This window comes from Humulus lupulus, chromosome 1 (genome assembly GCF_963169125.1).
Source record: "Humulus lupulus chromosome 1, drHumLupu1.1, whole genome shotgun sequence".
Taxonomy (NCBI): Eukaryota; Viridiplantae; Streptophyta; class Magnoliopsida; order Rosales; family Cannabaceae; genus Humulus; species Humulus lupulus.
Genome location: NC_084793.1, coordinates 159,540,494 through 159,561,148, shown reverse-complemented (window position 1 = coordinate 159,561,148; position 20,655 = coordinate 159,540,494). Strand labels below are relative to the sequence as shown.

At 37.4% G+C, this 20,655-nt stretch overlaps 1 protein-coding gene across 1 annotated transcript; it reads right to left on the bottom strand.

Moving 5' to 3' along the window:
- Positions 1-8,845: 8,845 nt before the first annotated feature.
- On the bottom strand, positions 8,846-16,047 carry LOC133823854 (uncharacterized mitochondrial protein AtMg00860-like). The gene is made up of 3 exons (XM_062256705.1): positions 15,990-16,047; positions 15,043-15,617; positions 8,846-8,941 (listed from the first exon to the last, which is right to left on the bottom strand). The coding sequence occupies exons 1-3, from the start codon at positions 16,045-16,047 to the stop codon at positions 8,846-8,848; spliced, it is 729 nt and encodes a 242-aa protein (XP_062112689.1).
- Between the last annotated feature and the right edge of the window lie 4,608 nt (positions 16,048-20,655).

Below are 20,655 nucleotides of genomic sequence, written 5' to 3'. Positions count from 1 at the left end.
AAATTGTTGCTTAGACTTTGTGAGTCAGTTAGAGAGTGAGATGGCTGATGTGTTGTAAATCATTAAGTACTATCTTTGCTTAGACTTGTCCCTCCTTAGTGACTATCATTGGTCTATTTTGCTATTTCTGTCCTGTCTTCTCTGTGGAGCCTATTTTTTCTTAAGTTTTCTTAGTTCTGTTTCTGCTCTGATGTTGTTCTATTTGTTGTCAGCTTTATTCTCTCTTATGTTTTATAGGGGTGTTGTTATGGGAAGTTTATGGTCTGTTACTTGTCATTTTTTTGTAGTTTTCACCATGTTTCCTTGTTTTATGTTTCCCTTGGTTTTGTTTGTCTTGAAGTTGTCCCTCTGTCTCTATAGTTTCTAGTTTTTCCTAGTGATTTTGTTGTCTCTGTAGCTTTATAATGGTTTGTATAAATTATATATATAAAGGACTTCTTTTTAGGAATTTTTTTGCAGCAAGTAAAATTTAATCAAAAGAAAAAGAAGGGAAGATTTCAAGTGCTAATAGAATAATTAGTTTCTCTTTGAAGCTTGTGTTGTTGTTCAGTAATTTTCCCTCTTTATTTATTTATAATTTTGCTATTATTTGTTCTAAAGTGCATTTTAGTTTTTATGTGTTATTATAAAAGAAGAAGAGAAAACTTACTGTACCACTAATTTGAATCTACATCTTTGTTTCTTTTTACCCTATGCTTGCTTTTTTCTCTATGTCCTTAAATCATGAAGCTTTCTTGCCATGGAAACATCCACCCTCGCTGCCCTAGTGGATATTGTTTGCACATGTTTAGAAACTCTATTATGTGGTCAGGGAATTTTTGAGCCTTTTTCTCCTTATTTAATGTTGAAGTCAAACTAATTGCTCATTGTTTTATGGAACTTTTAAGTTCCCCTTTTTCTCTATTTCTCCTTTTCTATTTTTCTGCTGAAAGTGTGATATGTTGGATAACATAAAAAAATCAGATTTCTTCAGGTATTTTTTTGCTGAAACAATCATTTGTTGTTGTTGCTGTAACTCTAGTGAAACATTATACTATATTTATATATATATACACACAATTCATACTTTCATGTATATTAATCTCTCTTGAAATGGTTTGAGTTTGAAATTCAAAGTTGTAGCTATGTGTGTTTTATTATGCATTCAAATTTGGAGCATTTGAGTATGAGCTATCTAATAAAGAGGCATTTAAGTCAAAGTAACTTCCCCACCGCTGCTGGATTAGCTTCCTCTGCTGCTGGTTTAGCTTGTTTTGGTAATATAAATTTTTTAAGTCTTTCTTCTTTTCATACAGATTTAGTGTTGTTTTAACCGTTTTCCTTCTAAAGTATAGTTAAAAGAACCATAGTTTTGATTGTGTTTTCTAAAGTGCTAAAGTACCATTAACTTGATTTAAAGTGTATGTTAAAGTGAGCTTTGATTTATTTGACTGAAAGTCCATTTTTCCATATCTGTTTGTTTTTGTATTTCTCTCTTCCCTTCTCTATGTTGGTATTTTTCCCATTTTTTTTCTTTCTTTTTAATAAAATGGCCAAATAAGTTATATGTATTTCTGATTGTTTGTTTTTGATTTAGACAGAGTTAGAAGTTTTACAATAAGTTTTATTTCATTTGTAAATCCGTTGTTCTTGATTTTCTTAGTTGTTCGAAGCTTTTTTTTTCTGGTTTTGTTGCTTGTTAATTAGGAATATATATTTTGATTTGTTTTTTGAAATTGATTTGATAATCTGATATGGGAAATTTTGGGGAATTTTAGTTGGCAATTCAGATTTGATTGGCTTACAATATTCTTGTACAGTTAAAGAGTACACAAAATTTGAACTAAAGGGCTTAACTTTCTCTTGGTACTTTAGCTTTAATATGCAAAATTTGAAACCATAGACTTCAATTTGAGTCCAATATGGGCTCCTTTCTGACCACAGGGATCTCAGCCAGCATATTTTTGGTTCATTTTATAGTAGTTAGAATCTACCTCACACAAAAATATGTTGAATAACTTGCAGTATAGCTAGAGAGCTTGATTTGGAGGAATGGACTTCCAGGACTGAAACTGCTAATGTGCTGCATGAGCCAGTATGTCTCTTTTCATCTCATCTCATCTCATCTTGCAAGTCATTTATAATTTAAGTAGTTTCTTTTTCTCTAGAGTTAATTATGAGAAATTCATAAACATTGTTTGGTAAATGAAAATTGTATTGTTCTGCTTTACTAACTCTGTTAGATCATTCCTTTTATTCTGTTAACTTTCAATTTTATACATATTTGTAAAATTTTAGTATCATGTAAAGAATTTCAACTTCAAATGTCTAGTCATGATGAATAATTAAGAACCTTCTCCATTCTTATTATTAGCCATAGAATCAGATTCACCCATATAAAACGCATACAACTCATATCTCAAGTAGCAGCTTTGACTAAGAAGTCTAACTCCAATTGAGTAATAATAAACATCCAAAATCTCTTCTGTGGCACTTTCAAGACATTTCTTATAGTCATCTGGGGACAAGTCTCTAGTGCATTGTACTAAAGCGTATACAGTATTATCCATATGTTGGAGGTTATACTGAAATAGACTAAATCAGTATAATAGCTTTTTGATGCAAGGATAGTAGTTTTAGTTTCTTGTTCCCAGATGTTGTTTCTTAATATTTGAGTTGTTTAAAATATGGTTTGAGTTGCTCCTTTTTGGGCAAGTGTTTTTTCTCTTTAGTTTTTGTTTTAGTGTGTTTTTGTCTCATCCCATTACACTCACTTTAGTTCTTTTTTCTGTGTCCTGGACTGGTTACATTTGTTGAGTTCATGCAAAAAAATTTCAAATTTCACACCTGCAACTATTCTTTGAAAAAGTGATTGTTTGTTAATCAAAATATCAAAAATGTATTGTTATGCTCAATATTTTTGTTTATGAATGTCCTAAAATTGTGCCTAAAATATAGCTTCCGATCCTGTTTCGATTAAGGCTTCTTGGCTCCCTCATTTCCCCGTCTTTTTTCAACAAAGATTAAGAAGAATACTCAATTTACTATTCTCCAATCTGAAACATTTTTACTCAACATACAGAACATATGTTCTGGGATGTTATTTATCTTGGTTCTTAGCCTGCATCTGAAGCTTTGTTCTGCTTTCTTATTGTTGTAAAGTGTCTGATTAATTGGGTGTTAAAAGACAGGTTAATTAAGATATGTGTCATGATGTATCATTGGTTATTGGTTTAACATTTTTTTTTTGAATTTATTTTAAGTGGGAATGTTTCTCTGCTTTGTCCCAAGATCTTCTATTCATGTTTAGTTTTGGTATTTGGGAATTTCAGCTATGCTAATGAAATATAAACACGGATATAGATATGGAGTTTTGCTTTGCATAAGTCATTCATTAGTCCTGTAAATCAAAATGCATTCCATGCCAATCAGATTCGTTTTGTTTATGAATGTCCTAAAATTGTGCCTAAAATATAGCTGCTTATTTGAATATTTGTGGAAAGGGATAATGTTGTTTATTTGATACAATGAAAGACCACATTCTGAATCTCTTTGTAAGATCTTAACAAGTTTTTCTTAAGCTATTTTTGCAGCTAATGTTACTGATTGAGGTTCACTAATTGATTATCATATCTAGTATCAAGAAAGACTACATGCTAACATTTTCTTGTGCAATAGTGACAACTTCTTTTATTCATACATTTTTCTTTTTTGGGAGTTTCCAACTTTCATGTTTCAGCTATATTAGGATTGATATTTAGTTAAATATAATACACATTGTATGTATGTATGTACGTGTGTATATGGTTTTTCTTTGTTTTCTTTTGATTAATTTTTAGTCATTTTATTCAGCTCTCATTTTACTCATTTTTTGTGGAAAAGTTTGTAATTATTATGCAACTTATATGAGCATAGAAGAGGTCTCTTTGACTCACTGGATTAGAGAGTGATAGATGCCAAGCTTTTGAACTATTACCATACTGTTTATTTGACTAAATTTTGCAGTGTTTTAAAAAATTTCAGAGCAACATCATGAGGAGGTTTGCCTTGGAAACCTGAGGAGATTTCAATTTAGAGAGCTTCAGATGGCAACAAACAACTTCAGCAGCAAGTACTTGGTTGGATGATGAATTGAAGGATGGAGCAAGTTTCATGCATGGTTTACTTTTGTGTATTTTGTAATGTTTCTGTTTTTCATTTTTAAAGTAAAAAATGTTCAAGATTATATTACTTTATTATGTTATGCTTTCAAATTTAAGTTAGAACTAAGATCTCATGAATTAGATATATTCATGGTTTGAATTAGTTATTGATTAATGTAATACTTGTGGTTTATCAATCTATTGGGAATTGCATTTTATGATTAATTTTGATTTTTTTTTATCAAAATACAATAATGAAAATCTTTTAATTAAAAAAAAACCTTATAAGTATACTTATCAAAATAAAATTTAAAATATATTATCCACACTAAAGTAACAAAATTTTATTACTAGACTTTTAATATGTTATGATTTAGAAACGTATTATAAGCGTAAAAAATCGTTATGGTTTATATAATATAACCAATTAAAAATGTTATCAAAATAATCAAATGTAATAGTTGAAAAGTGTTATGAAAAAAGTACAAGATTAAGTTTCAAATTTATAACCAAAAACTCTATCTAAATGTTATTATTTCAATATTATAGCACCTAAAAATGTGTTATTGAATAGTTTAAGACAACATCGAACATAACATTCAAAAACTGTTATAGAAAAGACTGGACTTTTAATAACAGGGGCTATGTTAGCATTTTCAGAAGTGCTATCAATAGTCCCGGTTAGCAGTTTTTAAGTGTTATGAATACTGTTTTTTCTTGTAGTGTTCCTTCTCATCCCCTCTTTCTTTGTCTCTTTTTCTTTCTCTTTTTCGTGCCCTTCTCCCTCTCTTTCTCTCCAAGTCTCGACAGCCAACAAAATGGGTCTCCAAGGCTCACATTCTCTTCTATTTATAACCCTTAATGAACTAACCCTAAGAAAAGAAACAAAGTGTGAAAGCTCCAATCCTATCCCACCAAATAAGCCTAATTCCACCATTTTCTTTCTTTACACCTCACTTAAACCCTATCCAAATGTGAACATAATCCAATAGATAAGCCTTGTCATCTTATCCCAAAATATGACAACTAACATTCTTTTCCCTTTTTAATTTCTTAATTTTAAAAAAATAAAACAATTATCCACACACACATACATACAAATTCAGCACACGCACATTTAATAAAAAAATATAACCTATTCTAATCACATAATTTGTCACACCTAATAAAATGTAACACTAATAATTAAACAAACATTACACAATAAATCAATAAATCCTAATTCACATAAAACAATAATTCAAATATTTTCTAAAACTCGGGGAAGCGTTCCTTCATGTCCTCCTCCAACTCCTAGGTTGCCTCTCTAGCTGAACTATTCTTTCACACGATCTTTACTAGCGGAATCTTCTTGAACGTTAGTTCCTTGACTCCTATCTCTAAGATTTGCACTGGTTGCTCATCATAACTCAGGTCCTGCTTCAATTCCAACAATTCATAACTCAATATGTGGGAGGGATCGGGCACATACTTCCTCAACATGGAAATGTGGAACACATCAATTGTCTCAGTGAGAACTAGTGGCGATAGGCAACTTGCCCTACTTTATTCAAGATCTCAAATTGACATATATACCTCGGGCATAACTTTCCATTCTTCCCAAAATGCATAACACCTTTCATAGGTGATACTCTTAGAAACACTTGATCACCTACTGAGAATTCCAACTCTCTTCTCTTAAAATCCGCATAGCTTTTCTCTCTACTATGGGAAGTCAACATCCTCTGCCTAATCTTGACGACTGCTTCGGTGGCCTCTTTCATTGCTTCTGGACCTAGAATCTATTTCTCCCCCACCTCATCCTAATGTAGGGGTGTCATGCATTTACATTCATATAGCATCTCATACGGGGCCATCCCAATAGTAGACTGGTAGCTATTGTTATGAGAGAATTCTATTAGAGGTAAATATCAACTCCACGTTCCTGAAAAGTTGAGTGCACAAAACCTCAACATGTCCTCCATAATCTGTATTGTTTTCTCTGATTGATCATCTATTTAGGGATGGAAGGCCGTACTAAGTTTAAGCCTCATCGCCATAGCTTATTGTAAACTCTTCCAAAACTTTGAAGTGAATGCAGACCCTCTATCAGCGATTATAGATTTTGGCACTCCATGTAATCGGTCGATATCACCTACATATAACTCTGCATATTGGTACACAATATAAGTTTTCTTAATTGGTAGGAAGTGAGCTGACTTGGTGAATCTATCGATTATCACCCAAGCTGAATCGTGTTGCTTTGGGGTCCGTGGAAATCCTACCACAAAGTCCATGGTTATGTCTTCCCATTTCCATTTTGGGATACTGATGGGTTGGACAAAACCTGCTGGCCTCTGGTGCTCTGCTTTAACCTATTGACAAGTGAGACACCGCATCATATACTCTGCCATGGCATGCTTCATTCTTGGCCATTAGTACAATGCTTTTAAATCAATGTTCATCTTTGTAGAACCTGGATGCAGGGAATAAGGGGTAGTGTGAGCCTCTGACATGATGTTCTTTTTCAGTTCCTTATCTGCTGGCACACAAATTAGATCCTTATACCGCAACAATCCATCCTTGTGTTGGGCATAGTGCCCTTAAAGCAATGAAAATAGTTCATTATTTATGAAATTTATAAAAGAAATATTTTTTTTATATACAATTAATGTTTATTATTATTGAATAATATCTAGATAAATATCAGAAAAATTCCTAATTCATTAATGTACCTATAATCTTGTATTGGTACAAGATGATTAAGATTATAGATAATGAATTAAATAGTCCACAGTTTATATTAAAGTTATGGAATCTTTAATTAAACACTGCTAGTATGGTCCACTAGTAATATGAATACATGTGATCTAGATCCGGATCGCTGGTGTAGTAGGACATCTTAGTGGAGGTGCTTTGTACAATAAGATATTAATCTGTAACACCACTTGAAGCATATTAATCCCTACTTCCTTAGAGCCGTTACTAAGTAAATTTCTGATCTTGAAATAAGAGGTAAATTTCTGTAACACCCTACTTCCTTAGAGCCATTACTAAGTGAGTTTAAAACGTGCAATTAACCCACTAATCGAGGATTTAGGTCAAAAGTGTAACTAAACTGTAATAAAAGTCACATAATTTGAAAATGTAATCATTCATTGAAAATTATAAAGCGTTTAACATTCGGGATTCCAAAATACTGTTTAGAAATATTTACAACTCAAAAATATGATCAAAGTCGACTAAACGAAAAAATTAGGTTAAATACAAACATCTCCAAAAAATACATCTGGCCATGGTAGCCAGGCAGGAAAAATATGTACACGTCGCTTCACGCTCTCCGTACTAATGGTTGGTTGACCTTCCCCTTGCCCTTACCAGCACCATATAGCACCCGTGAGCCGAAGCCCAGCAAGAAAACTCCACACAAGCAATCAACCTATACATAGCTACCAATTAGCATATAATAAAACACATACGGCCAACAAGCTAAACCAATTAGCATATAATAGCCAACAGGCTAAACACATACGACCATACTGTCCCAGGTGCTTTACCAAGCCCTGGGTTCGCGGTCCACACCGTTAGGATATCCCAGGTATCCAATAGGGGTCTCACCCTGGAAACTCGCACTCCGCATGCTAAACGCTGCTCCCAGCCCCTTCTCGTTCTCGGCCTTCGCCGTTCTCGGCCTTCGCCGTTCCCGGCCCTCGCCGTTCCCGACCTTTGCTATTCATCAAATATATGCACACATAGCATAATTTAACAAATACTTAAACATACACAAACATAATCAATGGGGCTACGCCTTGCATCACAATCACATAGGGTCGTGCCCTGCAATACAAACTATAGGGCCACACCCTGCTCTACGGGTACAACAATTTTCTTACCCGTGTCATGAGCTTCTTGAGTACCAGAATCCCGAGCACAGTCCTCTAACCCAAGCCTCGCTGAAAACCTAGTCACAACACATACATAACACTCTCATTACTAACAAATTCATAATTGTACCCCGGAACCAATCCCATGCTCTTGAGACCTCTCGTTTCCCTACACAAGGTAGCGAAAGCGTCCCCCGAGCCCCCAGAGCCAAAACCCTATAAAGACAAAATCCCACCTCCTGAAAATGGCCTAGCGTCGCAACACAGGCCTATAGGGGTCGCGACGCCCAGCAGGTCTCCCATGTCCTGATCCAACCCAGCACCACGACACAGAAGAACAGGATCGCGATGCTCATACGAGAACCCAGAAAACTGGGTTTTTTTCCCAACATTTTTCCAGAGCCAAAACTCATCCAAATCACTACCAAAGTATACCCAAGTCCCAATTCGGCCTAAAACCTCAAATAAACAGTATTGTAACCCAGAAACAACAGCAACAAACTGAAACACCCAACCAAACCCAAAAATCATCTAGTGGTTTAAAAATTTATAAAACTTAAACCACCCTTCACAAAGCTTAAGCCATAATCCAGAAAACTTAAACCACATCATAACATAAACTTCAGAAATGCATGGAATTCTTACCTCAAGCAGGAATTCGACCTTGAGCTACTTTCAAGTCCAACTCCAAGCTTAAATCCTTTGATTCCTAAGCTGAAACCTCACAATCACTAAGCCACAAATCCAATTTTCAACATTCAACCCCAAACTCTCAAGAACATGTAAGAAGACTCAAAATCAAAGTTGAAGCCTTACCTCTGAATTAATCTTGGCCTATGCTTGACTCTAGTTGCCCCAACTTCACTTCTCCCCTAGTTCAGCCTTGAGTTCCTTCCTTGACCCCAAAGAAGATAAACTCTTATTCTCCTTCCTTCCTAGCTTTTGGTTCTCTCTAGACTTCCAACAGAAAACTGAGATATAAATCTAACTGTAAATAGTGTGAATGACTTCTCCTCTGCCAAGTCTATCTACTCCTAAGGCCAAATTACCATTTTGCCCTTTCCCCTTATAAAATTCTTATACTAACCTCAAGGGTAATTCCGTCATTTCACCCAAATCCCGCTAAGTCCTCGAGTATTCCTATAAATCCCCATTTAATCTTGACATGCCAAATTATTGATAAGCTACTAACCATTACTTAATAATTCTCGAACATAAGTTATATTCCCGAGCCGGGTATTCGACCCCGTTGTGAATTTCTAGCTAAACCGCTCTCTAGAACTGTCTCGGGTCGTGCATCACAAATATATCACCACTCACACGTGGTGTCAATCACAGTATACACAAATATTGCATTTATGCCCTTGGCGGGCTAAAATTACAAACATGCCCCTAATAACCAAATGAGGCCCACATGCATATTTAATTCACCTAAACTTGCATTTCTAATTGCATACTTATCGAATTCACACATATTAACATAATAAATCAATTATTGCCCTCTAGGCACACTAATCAAGGCCCTAAGCCTTATTAGCAAATATGGGACGCTACAGGATCGTTTATATAAAATATTTTTATATATAAATTTTTTGTAATCTACTGGGGCCATAAATCGCATTCCGCTCCGCACTCAGAAAATATGTTTCCAACACCTTGGACATAGTGAAGTTAATGTCACTCCCTTCCTTGATTAGTGCTTCCTGCCTAACCAAAGTCTTGTCCAGTTTCTGCTTCTCCTTTATTTGCTCAAGTAAGGATGATTACAAAGATAAGCTTGACAATGTCCCAGTAACTAATTCAATTATAGCAACTACCATTTCTTTCTGGAGTGGTGCCTCTATTGAAGTTAGTGCAGAGAGGGTCCCATAACTGCGTCTACTCAAGGCGTCTGCTACATTGTTTGCCTTGCCTCGGTGATAAAAGATCTCATAGTCATAGTCCTTTACTGTAACGCCCTGGATAGCCAAGACCGTTACACTGTTTGTTCATAAATGTGCAAGACTTGCTAATCAAGTCGTTTAATTCAAAACGTGTTACTGAAACTATGGTTGAACTAGGGTTAAAATATTTTGGTCTCAAAAGTTGCATTTCTTATAAATAAACATTTTCTTTTTACATGGGATCCCAAAAGTAATAAGTTAAAGACTGTTTACAAAAGATTTAAGATTTAAATACAGTTGCTAGCCACTCTAAGGCAAAACAAACAAATAGGCTTTTCTCATCCTGTTCCACTCCTCGGCCGTGGCGGCCGATCAGCTGATTATGTACATTCAGCCCCGTAGCTCTCCATCTCAGGATTGGTCCAACTTGCCTTTGCCTTTACCTGCACCACGTAGCACCCGTGAGCCAAGGCCCAGCAAGAAAACACAATAACAGAGCATATCATTCAACATACAATCAGATAACTCATACCGCATAAGCATGTACTCAACAGTCCAAGCATTCATGTTAATCAAGTATTCAACATACTAAGTATATCATTTCATATCAATAATCAATCCACATATGATAATTAGGGTTAACGCCCTTAGGCCGCACCCTCTATTTATCCCACTGACTCCGGCCCGCTTAAACCGAGCTCAGTGAATATTAAGCTGTCCTCAGCTACCAATGGCCGAGCCGTGCCCTGTGCGCAAGTATTATTTATGGCACCCTTAGGCCGTTTATAACATGTCCCATGGCATAATACCATCTATGAAATCATACAGATATAGGGAGCTCTTAGTCCCATCACAAACACATAACCGGTGCAGTTTTCTTACCTTTAGATTCGATAGCTTTGTTCAATTTGATCCTCAAGCACGATCTCGCTTGAGCCCTAGCGTACACCTAGTCACAGCCATAGATCAGAATCATCACCAAACCTCAAATCCAAAACCTAGCCTCGAGACCAATCCCGAGCCATCGGGAAGCCCAAATTCCACCAAACGGGGTGGTGGAATCAAACCCCGAACCCCTGGGCAAAAACCCTTGAAAATAACCCAAAAATCCCTTTATGGAAACACGGTAGCGCTACAACGCCCTAAGGAGAGCGCTATAGCGCTAAAAACAGAGCCAAAAGGCTCAGGAACTTTAGGGCCTAGCGCTACAGCACCTAGTGACTAGCTGGGCGCTGTAGCGCTAGTCACAGCACAGCCTAGCACAAATTTTCCCCTTCGAATTTTCCTGAGCCAAATCTTTCCAAAACTCAACCAAACTTCAACCAAACTACAAAACAAGCCTCCCAACATCCTCAAATCATCCTATAAGTATTAACCACAAGAAATTCAATCACATGCACCTCAAAACACAAGATCCACCATGGCTGAACCTAAAGCTCAAAATCTTAGCAAAACCACAGAAATCACAAAGATTGAAACTAGAGTTTATTACCTTTGATGGATGAGCTCAACTTAGGTTATCCTCCACACTAGCTTAGCCTTCACCTCCTCAAAGATTCAGCCTCAACTCCCTAGAATTCCCCATCAAAGCTGATGAGGACACCAAGACTAAAGATCCAAGTCAAGTTCCAGTTGGTTCGGTGACGAGGGCACGAGGCAAGAGATTCAAAGAAGAACTTAACAGCCTAGTCCACAGAGTCCTAAAACAAGAGGAGACCGTGGTCAACACTGAAGGAGAACAAAGACTTGTCCTACTCATCAAAGTAGACTTAGTTTAGGAGCTTGATGAGTCTTATCACATTTTGTCATCTTGTATTTTTTATTTTAATCACGTTTTTTATTTAGTCTTTGTTTATTTTGTGAAAAGTAAAACACTTGACTTGTGTGAGTCCAATAGTCTTTTTTTTGTAATTTTCGGTTTTCATTAGGAAGACAAAGGGCTTGTCTTTGATGTAATTTTTGGTTTTCATTAGGAAGACAAAGAGGCTTGTCTTGATGTAATTTTCGGTTTTTCATTAGGAAGACAAAGGGGCTTGTCTTTGATGTAATTTTCGGCTATATTAGGCCTTGTAAACGTTTGGGAAAGGCAGATTATGATGAAATGAAATTTGTGAGTTTTTCTTCTTGAGTTCTTGAAGAAACTATTAGAACTTATCAAGGGGTTCCTTGTGGCATTCAACCTGACTTATCAAACGAATTCCCATCCCCGTTTGTGGCGTCTTCCTCATACCAAGGTTCGTGCTTGGCTAAGCATTGGGTCGCGGTTCTTCATTCCAATTTCGTGTGTTCTTGGTGGCTGCCATATTTGGTGTCGGGTTTCACCACAATCGTTGGTGTGGTTCGTATCAGTTGGTATCAGAGCTCAACAAGAGACATGCACGATGGGTTGAGTACATTGAGACATTTCCTTATGTCATTCGGTATAAACAAGGTAAGGAGAATGTGGTTGCTGATGCCCTTTCTCACAGGTATGCCTTAATCTCTACTCTTGATGCTAAGTTACTTGGTTTTGAACACATTAAGGAGCTTTATCCTGTTGACCATGACTTTGGGGAGATTTATGGTGTTTGTGAAAAATCTGCTGGGGGAAAATTTTATAGGCATGAGGGTTTCTTGTTTAGGGAGCATAGGTTGTGTGTACCTAATTGTTCTTTAAGAGACTTGTTAGTTCGGGAATCCCACGGGGGAGGGTTGATGGGACATTTTGGAGTTGCTAAGACCCTAGTTATGTTACAAGAGAACTTCTTTTGGCCCCACATGAAACGAGATGTTGAGCGAATTTGTGGTAGGTGTGTCACTTGTAGGCAAGCTAAATCAAGAGTTCAACCAAATGGCCTTTACACACCCCTACCTATTCCTAGTTCACCATGGGTTGATATTTCGATGGATTTTGTGTTGGGTTTACCTAGAAGTAAGCGTGGGAGGGATTCAATCTTTGTGGTGGTAGACCGATTTTCTAAGATGGCTCATTTTATCCCTTGTCATAAAACTGATGATGCTTCTAACGTTGCAGATTTGTTCTTTAGGGAGATTGTGAGATTACATGGTATGCCTAGGACAATTGTATCAGATAGGGATGCTAAATTCTTAAGCTACTTTTGGAAAACATTATGGGGTAAACTTGGGACAAAACTATTGTTTTCTACTACTTGTCATCCTCAAACCGATGGTCAAACAGAAGTAGTTAATAGGACTCTATCCACCTTGTTGAGGGCTATCATAAGTAAAAATATTAAGACTTGGGAAGATTGTTTACCACATGTTGAGTTTGCTTATAATCGTTCCATGCATTCTGCTACTAAATTTTCACCATTTGAAATTGTTTATGGTTTTAATCCTCTAACTCCTTTGGATTTATCACCTTTACCTGTTTATGAGCATTTGAATTTAGATGGAAAGAAGAAGGCAGAATTTGTGAAGGAAATCCATGAGAGGGCACGACTCAACATAGAGAGAAGGACTAAACAATACATTATGCAAGCTAACAAGGGTCGTCATAAGCAGGTTTTTGAGCCCGGTGATTGGGTATGGTTACACATGAGGAAAGACTTGTCCTACTCATCAAAGTAGACTTAGTTTAGGAGCTTGATGAGTCTTATCACATTTTGTCATCTTGTATTTTTTATTTTAATCACGTTTTTTATTTAGTCTTTGTTTATTTTGTGAAAAGTCAAACACTTGACTTGTGTGAGTCCAATAGTCTTTTTTTTGTAATTTTTGGTTTTCATTAGGAAGACAAAGGGCTTGTCTTTGATGTAATTTTCGGTTTTCATTAGGAAGACAAAGGGGCTTGTCTTGATGTAATTTTCGGTTTTTCATTAGGAAGACAAAGGGGCTTGTCTTTGATGTAATTTTCGGCTATATTAGGCCTTGTAAACGTTTGGGAAAGGCAGATTATGATGAAATGAAATTTGTGAGTTTTTCTTCTTGAGTTCTTGAAGAAACTATTAGAACTTATCAAGGGGTTCCTTGTGGCGTTCAACCTGACTTATCAAACGGATTCCCATCCCCGTTTGTGGCGTCTTCCTCATACCAAGGTTCGTGCTTGGCTAAGCATTGGGTCGCGGTTCTTCATTCCAATTTCGTGTGTTCTTGGTGGCTGCCATATTTGGTGTCGGGTTTCACTACAATCGTTGGTGTGGTTCATATCAAAAGCTCAGCTCAAAATGTATATCAATACTAAGAACTAGAAACTGAAAAACAACCTTAGACCTTACCTCAAATGGATGGACTTTTCTTGCTAACTCCTTGCTAATTCCTCAAGCCAGACCAAGAACCCTAGCCTCAAGCTCCTGCCCAGACTCTCCTTGAATTTCAGCTGAACACTCCTTGAAGAAATGAGGAAGAAACCTAAACTGAATGGGAGAAGAAATGACCCCCTGTTTTCCTTCTTTCTTTTTCTTCTTCTTTTCTTTAACTTCCTTCAGATTCTAGACTTCCCACTAAGGCATAAAGCCAAAAAAACACTTAACTCTTATCCCCTTGTAAGCCAAATGACCACAATACCCTCCCATTAAAATTTAAGCCTTTAATCCATCCAAGGGCATTCTTGTCATTTATTCCCAATTCTCGCTAATTCCTCGAGTGTCTCTAATATTTATCGCTTACTTCCCGACACCTAACTAATCACCATTTATATTCCCCAATATCAAAATAGACTCCAATATATTCTCTAAATTCCCTGAAATACCCCCAGGCTCGTCCCAAGCCAGGTATAAATCCCCGCCGTGACTTTTTTGCTAAATCGCTCACTAGGATCGCCTCGAATCACAGATTACAAATATATCCACATAATAATGTGGTTTAGACAATTTATCACATATATAAACAGTTATGCCCTCAACGGGCCAAAATTACGATTATGCCCTTCTAACCTAATCAGGGCCTACATGCATACTAATACACATAGTCATGCATCTCAGATATTCATATAATCATATAACATATTTTAATCATTAAATCACATATAATCCAGTTATGCCCTCCCGGCACACTGATCAAGGCCCTTAAGCCTTATTAGTAAATTTGGGTCGTTACATTTACTAACTCCAACCACATTCTTTGCCTCATATTCAGCTCCTTCTAAGTGAAGAAATACTTTAGGCTCTTATGGTCTGTGTATATCTCGCATTTCTTTTCGTAAAGGTGGTGCCTCCATATCTTAAGTGCAAATACTATCGCAACAAACTCAAAATCATGGGTAGGGTATCTCTGTTCATATTCTTTCAATTGTCTTGAGGCATAAGCCACTACTTTATCGTCTTGCATTAATACACATCCCAAGCCATTCTTGGAAGCATCACAGTATACTACAAACTTCCCTTCTTCAATTGGTACACACAACACTGGAGCTAATATAAGCTTATTCTTCATGGTCTGAAAGTTCTCTTCACACTTTTCAGTCCAAGTATATTTATGATTCTTTCTTGTCAAGTTGGTTAGGGGTGCAACAATCTTAGAAAACCCTTCAACAAATTTTCTGTAATACCCCACCAATCCAAAGAAGCTCTTAAACTTTGCTACATTCTTAGGTTGAAGCCAATCTCGAATAGCCTCGATCTTAGCTGGGTCTACCGCTACTCCCTCTTTAGACACTATATGGCCCAAAAATCCCACATTCTCTAACCATAATCCACACTTCTCAATCTTTGCATACAACTGATGCTCTTGAAGCCTCTTTAGTGCCAATCTCATGTGTTCTTCATGTTTCATCTCAGATTTGAAGTACAATAAAATGTCATCAATAAACACTACCACAAATTTTGTCCAGAAAGTCCTTTAGGACTCAGCTCATCAAATCCATGAAAGTTGTTGGAGCATTTGTGAGTCCAAAAGACATCATCAGAAATTTGTAATGCCATACCGGGTTCAAAAGGCAGTCTTTGGGACATCTTCTTCCCTCACCTTCAGCTGATGGTACCTCGACCTCAAGTCGATTTTAGAAAATACTACCGCTCTCTGAATTTGGTCAAAGAGGTCATCGATTCACGGTAGCGGGTACTTGTTCTTGACTGTGAATTTGTTAAGTTCTCAATAATCAATACACATCCTCATGCTCCCATCCTTCTTCTTAATGAACAACATTAGAGCGCCCCATGGAAAATAACTTGGTCTTATGAAACCTTTGTCCAACAACACCTGTAGTTGTAGTTTCAATTTCTTTAGCTCCATTGGTGCCATTTTGTAGGGTGCCTTTGATATGGGCGCAATCTATGAAATTAAATCGATCACAAATTCAATTTCCCTATCTGGAGGTAGGCCAGGTAAGTCTTTTGGAAACACCTTTGGAAATTCACACACCACGCGAACGTCCTCAGGCCTTAGTTCAGTTTCTTTTGTCTTATCCATTACGTTTGCAAGATACACCTGGCATCCATTGCGAATCATGTTGTGTGCTTTTAAGGTTGATATTATCGGTGTACGAAGTCTTGCTGTGTCGCCCATAAAGGTGAACTGTTCCTCGTTGTCTAGCTTTAAACTTCACTGCCTTCTTGCGACCATCAATGGTTGCTCCATACTTAACCAACCAATCCATACCAAGAATCACCTTGTAGTCTATTATATCCAACTCGATCAAATCTCGTGGACATATTCTCGCTTCAATGTCTATTGGGGTTGCTGGTATCCATCTAGTTCACATCATTACATTACCCGAGGGTAACATCGTAGCAAAACCCTCACTAAAATCCCTATAGGGCACTCCTAGGCGATCTATCATTTCCACAGAAATAAAAGAATACATAACTCTTGAATCAATAAGGACTTTACATAATCTACCAGCTATAGAGTTCTGACTTGTTACCACAGTGTTACTGGCCCCGGCTTCTCCTTTTATCAATGCAAAGACTCGGGCTAGTACAAGATTGTCACTGCCTCTTTGTCCTGCCTCTACCCCCATTTGTGGATAGTTTCTCTTTATATGACCCTCCTGGCCACACTTGAAGCATTTTCCAGTGTTTGCCCTACACTCACCTGGGTGCTTACAGTCACACTTCTGACAAAATATAAACTTTACTATGCGGTCCTGCTGGTTGCTGTTGCCATTGCTCTGGGCTGCTGGTTTGGGCTTCTAGTCTTACCCACTGCCCTAATCCTCATGCGATTTTCTCTTGTTGTCACCCTACCCTGAGTGATTCTTCCTTGCTTCTCTTCTGGCTGCTAAATCTTTCTCGATGCGGTCTTCCACGAACTCTGCATCCAAGGCTCTATCCAGGATCTCAGCGTAACTGTCTATTTCCACACTAGTTAACTTGATGTCTTTGGCTATCATCGGTTTCAATCCCCTAATGAAGCATTGGATCCTCATGGCTTCCATCAGAACTATTTCTAGTGCAAATCTAGCAAATCTGTCAAATTGCTGTGCGTATTCTATGGCAGTATAGTTCCCTTGAACTAGCGTCAAAAACTCATCGACCCTGGTTGCCATGACTGCAGCACTATAATACATCTTATTGAAGGCCAGCACGAAGTCATTCCAAGTCATAGTGGCTAAGTCCTGATTCTTTCTGATGACATCCCACCAAATTCTCGCATCCTTCTTCAGTAAGTGGGATGCATAAGATATCCTCTCCCAATCATTTAATTCCATGTGTTCAAAGATAGCCTCCACTTACTTGAGCCAATATTCAGCCTCCATGGGATCCAGTTTCCCCTCAAAGTTTGGCGGGGATTGTTTCTTGAACCTCTCATACACTAGTGCAAATCCATGAATTTGTACTCCTAGACCTACTGGCACCTGTTGTGATCCTGCTGGTGTAGGTGGTGCTAGTGGCGCTTGCCAAACCCGAGCCAATTCTTCCTTTCTTGCCCTAAGCTACTCTCTCAACCTTGCCAATTTTCCTGGTAGGTCGTTAGCAACGGGTGCTACAGGAACCTCAGGAATGTCAGCCATGGGAGGTATTGAGTCCTAAGAGATGCCAACCATGTTCGGGCTAGCGGCCGCACCACGACCTCTGCCCCTTCCTCTTCATCGGCCAGCTCCTCTCCCTCTGCCCCTTTTTGCTCCTCTAGTTGACATGATGGAATTCTAAAGTCCAAATGGATTTGAGAAAAGAGAGAATCTGATTCTTAGTGACTCTACATCTAGAAAGAATAATAGAACCAAAACTACTATTTTAATGCTAACAAAACAAACAGAAAATAAAAACAACTTACGACACAGTGAGTTAAGTCTTTTTCCCAGTCTTCACTATGTATGCTGAGGGATTCCTCGAAACCAAGAGTTGAACGACTGTCTCTGATACCTTTTACAATACCCCTAATTTCCTATCTTCATTAAAGTACAATTTTTAATAATAGCTCAAAAAGATTACTTTTTCTGAAAACACAGTGGGACCTTATTGGAAATACATGCAAAGTTTGGATCCGATGTTCAAAACAAAAGAGAATTTTATGCAGTCTTAAAAATAAACAAATACATCCCACTGATACAGATCATTATGGATCATTTCCTTGTTCATTGGCTCCCCGCAGCATACATACATACTTATGGAAAACTGACTCAGCTAACCATGCGTGCCAAAACAAGTCTATCTATTTTCTATCTGCAAGGGGCAAAAGTAATTGGGGTGAGCTAAAAGCTTAGTAAGGAAGTACAAAAAGACATACAAGCATAAGCAACATATTTCATACATTCTTAACATAATTTTCTTATAGCAATCGCTATCAACACAAGTCCATTCATAAACATGATACTCCTTGCGCATAAGCACAATCATACATAATAAAATCACAATCATAACCATAAGATCATTTGTAACATGAGCATAAACATTCAACAGAAGATCATAACCAACGTAATCATAAGCATGCAGCATAAGAACATGGCACCCCTATTTCCAATGATCATATGACTCCCTTTTGGTCACTTCCATGGCACCCTTTTGGGCATAATTCACCTGGCACCCTTTTGGCCAGAATCTTAGGCACGTTTTCTTTTAATAATGCTCCAACAATAGGTTAAACAAACACAAACACATCCATGCATATCTCATAACAAGAGTTCATTCAGGAGCATAACAGAAAAATCTAGCAAACTTTCTTACATTCATAACAACCTTTTTGGTCAACTTTTGTGGCACCCCTTTTTATTGTAGTCTTAACATCAGTCACACAACATATACCTTATCATAAAACATTAGTACATAATAAAAATCCAAAAATAAATACTATCTAACTTCCTTACCTCAAGTCCAAGAATAATAAGAGCGAGAGTACTTCATAACGAGCCTAGAATAACATTCAAACACTCATCTTAATATAATGTAAAACCACACAAGAACATTTCAAGCATAATCCACGGGTGCATGGGCCATGCACACGTGGCATCTATCCCACACAAGTTCCACCATAGTCTTAACTCTAACAAGAATCCTCACATCAAGTCACATTCGCAAGTCTCACATAAAGTCACAAAATGTCATTTTACTCATCAACCCTCAATGATCTTTAAACAAGAACCTTAGAATTAATTAAATAACATATAATTATGCGTAAAAGTGTACTTGCATGTAACATGCATACGTGATGTCATTCTCAAAAACTCACTCTGTTTACCCAAAAAAAAATGACCCCTGATGATGTGGCAGAATTGACCTACACGTGGTAGGCACGTGACAACTATAAGTGAATGTATCCTGCTCGGCCATCGACTATAAAGTTATTGGTTTATCAAGCATCATAGTTATGTGCGACCATGATACGAACCACACCAACATTGTGATGAAACCCGACACCAAATATGGAACAGCCACCAAGAACATACGAGATTGGAATGGAACCGCGACCCAATGCTTAGCCAAGCACGAACCTTGGTATGAGGAAGACGCCACAAACGGGAATGGAATCCGTTTGATAAGTCAGGATGAACGCCACAAGGAATCTCCTTGATAAGTTCAAAAGTTTCTTCAAGAACTCAAGAAGAAATAAACTCACAATTTCATTCAACATAATCTGATTTTTCCAAATGTTTTCAAGGCCTTATATAGCCGAAAAATACATCAAGACAAGCCCCTTTGTCTTCCTAAAAACCGAAAAATAAAGACAACCTTTTGTCTTCCTAATGAAAACTGAAATTTAAAGACAAAAGGACTCTTGGACTCACACAAGTCAAGTGTTTGACTTTTTCACAAAATAAACAAAGACTAAATAAAAAATACAAGATGACAAAATACAATAAGACTCATCAAGCTCCTAAACTGAGTATTTTGGCTCGCGCCCTCGTCACCAGACCAACTGGAACTAGACTTGGATCTTTAGTCTTGGTGTCCTCATCATTCCCCCCCTCTTGAGAAGGATTTGTCCTCAAATCTTCACCTGCATCAAAAGGACTCAAATCAGAAACATTAAAAGTAACACTAACAGTATACTCACCTAGTAAATCGAGTGTGTAGGCATTGTCATTGATCCTTTCTAGCACTTGAAATGGACCATCTCCTCGAGGTAGCAATTTGGAACGTCCTTGTGCTGGGAATCGCTCTGTCTCTTCAAATAACCTCGTAGGGATAAAATATGTTATTTGCAAGGACATATGTAAATGCTTTGTGGTAACCCTTGTCAAGGTTGTGTATAAGTGGTTCAAAAAATTTCCTCCAGGTTCCATCCATTTTGGAAGCAACTTTCAATGAATTCATCTAGTAGCATCACACGTCCCGAGACTACACTGTTCTGTTGAAGAGCCTCGCTAGTGTGAAACAAGGCAATCGAGAATCACATCAAGAGCTACAATCAACACTTCATTGCCAAAGTCGCCCTAGTCGAGAAGCTATCCAAAGATAACTTGAAGATGGC